The 7,349-nt window shown below is 42.8% G+C and overlaps 1 protein-coding gene across 1 annotated transcript in view; it reads left to right on the forward strand.

The window, feature by feature from the left end:
• Positions 1–7,018, forward strand: part of Plek (pleckstrin) — a 54,802-nt gene extending 47,784 nt beyond the window's left edge. Inside the window, exon 11 of the mRNA XM_057773171.1 lies at positions 6,620–7,018. Coding sequence (XP_057629154.1) covers positions 6,620–6,623 — 4 coding nt within the window. The 3' untranslated portion in view covers positions 6,624–7,018. The remainder of the gene's footprint in view (positions 1–6,619) is intronic.
• Positions 7,019–7,349: the final 331 nt, after the last annotated feature.

Here is a 7,349-nt window from a genome sequence, read left to right on the forward strand (position 1 = left end):
TCAGGAACTGGAGACATGGCTCAGCAGTTAAGAGCAGTTGCTATTCTAGCAAAGGACTAGGGTTCAGTTCCCAGGCACACACACTGGCTCCCAACTGTCTGTAATTACAGTTCCAAGGAATCCAGCAACTTTTTCTGGTCTCCAAAGGAACTGCAGACATGCGGAATATATACATGCATACAGGCAAGCTCTCATACATATAAAGCAAAAATAAATACATCTTTTTTAAAAGTCAGTTTACTGTAGGGTATGATAAAAGCATAGCCATGCTGATGAAGTTTAAGGCAGAATGCATGTCTTGTTTTAACACACACCATCTCAGACAAATGAAGGACCCACTGGGTTCACACAAAGGTCTTCTTCCTTAGAGCTGCTAAGCATGCTGCAAGTCCACTCTACTGTCACCAAGCGACTGTTTTCCCTTGGACTTCAGTTGCGCAGTAAAGGTTTCCTAATGTAAGCAATCACCTTTTCTTGACGAGAAGTTGTCTCTTGACGAGACAATCAGGTAATAGGTAAGTGTGATATTCATATTTGAACAACTTTTGCCTTGCAAATAAAGCTCAGACCCTGTTGGATACAACAATAAGATGACAGGCACGATTTGAACTCTGTCATCAGGGCCACTGCCCTCACCCGATGTGTGTAGAGGGTGTGGGATCAGATGATTCTTCTTGCACGACAATGGATGCTGGCAAGAAAGACTGACCAGTTTTTCACTCAGTTTTCTAACTTAAACTGGGAGGACAAGAAGTTGTTTGATTACCAACCACAGAGGTATTAAGAGATAAAACGTTAGCCAGGTATGGTGGCATATATGTGTAGACCCAGAGCTTGTGAGGTCACTGCGGGAGGATTGGGAGTTTAGGGCTAGTCTAGGCAACATGGTGAGACCATGTCCAAAAATCACCAAAAGAAGGAAAGAGAAGAAAAGGAGGAAAAATAATGAAAGGCGGGACATGTCATATGACTGACAGTGAGTTAGATGAACATGTTTAAATCTTATAGCGTAGAACGCAGCTCTGATTCAAGGATCAATGTTTAGTTACACACACACACACACACACACACACACACACACACACACACAGTGGCTGAAACTGCACCATAACAAGTGACTTTCAAAGCAGAATGAGGAACCTACTTAAATGAAGACATCAACAGTTGGTCAGCACCGGTCAGGAGTGAAAAAGAAAGCTAAACAGAGGTTTTGGCCCGGCGCTGCCTCTGCCCAAACATGTCTGTCACTGACTTTTTTGGCAAAAAAAGAAAATGTTAAAGTAATTGCACAATGTTTCAGACCTTATTTTGTGTTCCCTAAACACAGGGTTTAAAAACCAGGCCGGATGTGTTAGGAGAAGCAGAGGAAAGGGCAGTGGAAAAAGAAAGTAACGAGGAAGTTCAAAATGGTTAAAAGTTGCTTAAAAATAAGCTGTGTGAAATTACACCCTCACTGTGTTTGGCTCAGTTTCAGCCAAGGGAAACAAAATTTAGAAGTCACTGGGGGGGAGACAGAGGAGGTGGGAGGAGCCTCCCTGAGGGGAAGCACAGAGGAATGTTTGTGGGGAGGCTTAGTCTGTGGGCCAGGCACCTGGGGTCAGGGCTGGGAAGTCACAGCCTCTCCGAATCAGCTTCTGTGGTAGTCAGACACTGTAGCAAATGCCTCAGATAAATCAACTTAGAGACAGAAAGGTTTCTTTCGGCTCACCGTTTTCACCCACAGCTGGCTGGCCTCCAGTTTGGGGCTCTTGGTGACTATCTCACACTAGTGGGGAGCAGGTTCTGGTTGTGGGTGCCACCGGGAACCGAAGAGAAAAGCAGAGGAGGATTCCTCTCCAAGAGCATGTTTCCAGGGACGGGAAGACCTATTAGAGCTCTTAGAGAGTCTCTTGCCTCCTAACATGGGAACCCAAGACTTAGCCACATGGGCCTTTGGGGACTGTCCAATTCAAACTGTGGCAGCCTTTTGGTTGCTAAACTGAATTGGTGTTGCTATTAGGACCAAATGAAGCAGCATGTATAAACAACCCGGCCTGTGTGGACATTACAAACCCTTAGTTTCACCCTTCTTCCATAGAAGGCTTCCATGGCAATCTAAGGTAGCAGGCAATGGTTTTCAGCTTTTATAATCTAAGTCAGAGTTGCCTAGAATTCTTTCATTGAACATTTCTGTACAAAGCTTGTTCAAGATCCCTGGGCCTTTAGTCAGAGGCGATTCAAAGCCCAGCTTGTCTGACTTCTGAATCCATGTACTTAAGCTCCCTGTCCTGTAGTGGATATACTTGGCTCTTGCCAGCTTCGGGTTCATCTCTTGTGTTTCCACAGGAACCCTATAAGCTGTGCCATGACTCCTGTCTTATCAGTTACAGCAGCATTTCCTGTTAGCACATAGCCAGCCCTGACTCTGGGTTCTGGGCTTCTGTTGCATAAAGGGAAACCTCTATGGTCAGATATAACTAAAGAAGAGGTTCCACAGCATGGGCTCTGGATTTGAGCTTTCTGGAGAGTCTACTCTCTGACATGTTCTTGCAAAACATTCTTTTTTTGTGGACAAATTAGGATGTATTTATACACACGTACATTGTGTACTCATGTGTGTACTTAAAAATGTTTTAAACTTCAAAGTGTTCACACATATATAGGGTAAAAACTGCTACATGAATAAAATCTGAGTTTTATCCATAATAAGAAAAAAAATAACATAAGGATGGGGGAACTTGCCCAAAGTTATGTGACTGGCATATAAATACATACACACACAAAAAAATGACTGGTATCATTAGCCATTGGGAAAATGCTAACTGAGATCACAGTAAGACAGGACTAGAGACTTGGTGGTTTGCATTTACTAACAAAGAGGAGCGGGCTGAGTTTTAACAAGTATATGGAAAACCAGAACCTTTATATAGCACAGGGAAAGTACAATAATACAGTCACTGTGAAGAACAGCTTGAGAAGGAATTAAACCATTAAACATACACCAGCTTTTCCACTCCTTGATCTACATCCAGGAGAAATAAAAGCTTACATCCATACAAAACTTTTATGAGTTTTCATTATTTGTAGTTGTCAAAACAAAAAAAAAATGCCCCAGATATCCAAAAATAAAAGTTAATAGAAAAGCACAGTGTATATATCCATACAGTAAGACACTACACAGCAATAAAAAAGAAGTGAACTCTTGGTTGCATAGCAAGGGTAAACGACAGAACAAGTAGGGCTTGTTGAAAAAAGGTAAATATTGTAAAGCTGCAATGAAATTCTAGAAAGTGCACACTAACCTGTAGTGATAGAAGAGAGGTCATCGGGTATTTGGGCACGAGGAAGAGGATAGAAAGAAGTGGGCAGAAGGAAACGCAGAGGAAGGAACACATGCTTGAGAGGAATGAGTACCTGTGTCTAGATGGCTGTTAGTGTTGCAGGGACACAAAGGAATGTCGGCCCTTGCTAAGTTGTGTGTTGTAAGTGCCATTTGCTGTGTGTCAGGAGACTTTGTATTTGGGTTTAGTGTGAGTAGTCGCCCCTGAATCTCCTTGCCAACTCTCCCATATCACACTTGGCATTCTTGAGAGAGTGGCTTGGGGGAAGCCAGCAGGATATAAAGAACCCTCACTCACCATTGGTGAGGTAGCAAAGATCTGAGGGTTAGATGTGCACAAACCAGGACATTTGGAAGTGTGATATGCAGGCTGATAGTTCTTCCCTTTTGAATATTCATCAGATGCCCCCCCCATTGCATTTGACCTAACAGTCTTCCAAAAGGTGTCAGCCTAGGCTGCTGACTGCGTAAGTGCCATATGAGGGCATTTGAGGCTGTTCTTACCAACTAAGGACTTTGTCTTACTATAGAAAGAACACAGGTGAATGTGGAAGGAAGTGGATTTCTGGGCCCATGTGTATGAGTCGGTGATAAAGCACTTGTGTGTCAAGTATAAGGAACTGCTTCTATACTTTGAAATTAGAATGCAGAGAAGAGGTCTCTTATTTAAGAATTCTGGTCAGTTAGCTTTGGCTCAGTTTCTTTTAACTGGAGAAGTTCCCTCTGAGTGGCAACTCAGGAAATAGATGGCCAGATGTGTGCAGACTCATGAAGCTGACCAAGCTCAGGGAAGACCAGAAAGAAGTCAGTGAGGTGGGTGGGATGGTGAGCTCAAGGACTCAGGAATTTCCCTCTGCTTTCGCTTAGGTGTGGGTGAACACAGTTCTTGGGGAGACACACTTCTAACCACACATCAACTGGGAAGCAGAAGCTTTTAAAGTGATTCTGAATTTTTCTATTTTCACCATAGCAGAGAGTTATTAGAGCCATCAAACAGGCCAAGCCTCCCCCAGCCCTGCATATGAACCTGTAACAGTGAGATAAAGACACCTACTTTGCATTGTGGGCACGGGCTGAGGATTAAGACCAGTAAACAAATTAATGCTGCTTCTCATAGTCCTTGTACTCTTAGTCTGGGAATTTCCTAAAGCGGGGATAAGAAAATCATGGTTTATGGCATGCCATCAACCCACACTGGAGACATAGTGAGCAGGAAACAAACTCTGTGTTTTATGCTGAGGTAGTCTGCAGTCATGGTTACCTCACTGGCACCCTAACTATGCTGACTTCATTCACTCTGTAAGAAGTAAGGGAACAGATATGAACTCATGATCCTATTTTTGACATCTCATTAAACCCTATTTTTCTCTTCTAGATTCTGCATCTTCAAGTCCAATAACTTAGACAGCATTATCAGAAACAGAATCCCATCTTATCATCCTGTTAAGGGTCCAGTTGAGGGTCAGAAATGACATGTTATGTCATGGCACATCCTGGTGTGCTATGACATGACTAAGTGGTGTGCCACTGTGGATCTTCCTTTTATTGTCAGTATATTAACATACAAGGGAAATTTTTTGTTTTTTGCCTGTTTTATTTGTGGGTTACACCCGAGGCAGTGCATGAGCAGAAGACTCAGGACCCAGTTGGTTCATTTGCTTCTTGTCTTGGTGACTGACCTAGATGGTTGGCAGTGTGCCTTCTTCCCTTATCTGGCTGACCTTTCAAAGTCTCTTTGGCCACTGCAGGAAGAATAGACTGCAGAGGGTAAAAGGTGAAGCTAGAAATATGATGAGAAACTGATGAATAATTCATTCAAGGAACAACTGTGACTTAGGCCAGACAAGGTAATCCTGCAATTGTAAGAAGGGGTTCCATTTGGAATACATACTGGTAGCGGTCTCATTAACAGGACACAGTGAGTCACGTGGGAGGCGTGAGTGAGAAGAAAGACAAATGGAGGGTGTTTCTTGCACGTTATCCTAATTAATGGATGAAAAGTGGCACCATTTGCTGAGGAAGGAAGATGGAGACGTGTGGATTGCTTAGTGCATCCTAGTAAGACTGCCACCGACATAGAGTCCAAATGGGCTACCTTGTCTGGTCTAAGTCACTGTTATTTCTTAAACGAATTGCTCATCAGCATGTCGTACATAAGCAAACAACCCCAATTCTCAATCCTATACGCTACTTTCTACATAGAGCAGTAGCGTATAGGATTGAGGGGTTGTTTGCTTACGTATGACATGCTTTGACTCATTTAAATAGGCTTAAATAAATGGTAGGGACCAAATGAAAGATGTCTGTTCTAGGGAGAACTGAGTATTTGTTGATTGACTGCATGGCTATGCCAAGCTCAAAGGCAGCATGAAACATCCCTTACCTTGAATTGCAATCTGGAGAATGGAAACTGAGATCTTAGCAAAGGGGACTAAGATGTAGGTGCTTAGATATGGGTTCTGGGGTGAAATCTAAAAGTCTACGGGGGTCTCATATGTTTTACTTGTGTAGTTCTTCCCATTGTTATGTGTGTCTCTTTGTTACGTGTGCTTATGGCACCAACGTGATTGTGGTTGCTATTACACAGTTGTGACTATAAGCCCCAAAATCAAGGCTGTAGATGCAAGTTTCCTCCAACTGCACTTGAATAGAAGCTAAACAACTTTGAGGTCCTCTGCATTCTGGTTGTGGCACAGGCATAGATTTAAATGAGCACTGAACAGGATGATCCTAAGTGCTCAGCATCAATGTGTCAGGTGGCAGGCACTTGTAGGGTCAAAATACTATATACCTATGTGTTTGGTAAATATGCCCCTTTTCAAAGTTTATCTGTAGGTGGCACTTGAAATATAACATTGTTGTGTTTATGTGTGAGAGAATGGTGAGGGACTTAGGCTACCTTCTTTTCTTCTTCTTCTTTTATTATTATTATTATTTAAATTTTTTGAGGCAGGGTTTCTCTGTGGAGCTTTGGAGACTGACCTGGAACTCACTCTGTAGACCAGGCTGTAGACAGATAAACCCTGTCTCAAAAAAACTAAAAAAGAACCATTTGTGGGTTGGATGATTTGTTTGCAAGGGTGAAGATGGTATAGTTTATATGGGCATAGAATTGCTGGCAAGTCTTCTTGGGGAAAATACCCACAATTATTATCACTTGAGGAACATCATGTTTTCCTGAGATTTGTGGACAGCCCTTTATAGGTTATGTAGCCTGGACCAGGAACCATATCAGATATGTTGTTGTAAGTGTTGTTTTATTCCATACCCACACTAACCCTTTCTATTATGCTTGGGCAGATGAGGACACCACGGATCATCAAGGTGAATCCGACTGGCCTAGATCCTGCAACCGGGATGATGGAGATGGAATTCAAGGCCGGATTCCAAATTCTCATTTGGCACTGTATTTTGCCTTCACTCTCCTCTCGTGCTTCCTGGGTGTATAATTTTAATCTCCTGTTTATTTAATATTCTCCGTAGCAAGCCTTGTAGAGCTGTTCCCCCCGGCACTCAAATAAAATGATATTGTGCCTATACAACGTTCCATGAGAAGTCCGGAGATATCAGAGATTTTTCAAGAATTCTCAAGGGTGGGGAGAGCTAGCTCTTCCATCCTGAGCTTTTCATCATCATTCAAGCTGAGTTCCCCTTTTGGTTTTCTTATTACTGTCCCCTGAATAAAATAATTACCACAACATTCCATATAAAGTCTCAGCCTCCCTGTGCTCTTCCTCCCTTCCGCTCAATGTCATGTCTCTAGATGGACAAAAATGCCAGCTGGACTCTTAGAGAAGGTGATTCCGAGGTAGGAAAAGGTATGAAAGAAGCTTATTGAGAAAGGGAAAGGCCATGACTAAAACAGACAAAAGTGCAAGGAAGTAGAGACTGGGTGAGGAGACTTCAATTAAAATCTAACAAGAGTTTCCCTAGAAAGAATAACTAAGGGCACCGTCCCCTGGCAGTGCTTTGAGCAATGTATGGGGTCCTCTATCTTGGGTGGAGCAGCGAGCCAAGGTGATAACATAGT

Source organism: Chionomys nivalis, chromosome 6 (genome assembly GCF_950005125.1).
Source record: "Chionomys nivalis chromosome 6, mChiNiv1.1, whole genome shotgun sequence".
NCBI classification, from domain to species: Eukaryota; Metazoa; Chordata; class Mammalia; order Rodentia; family Cricetidae; genus Chionomys; species Chionomys nivalis.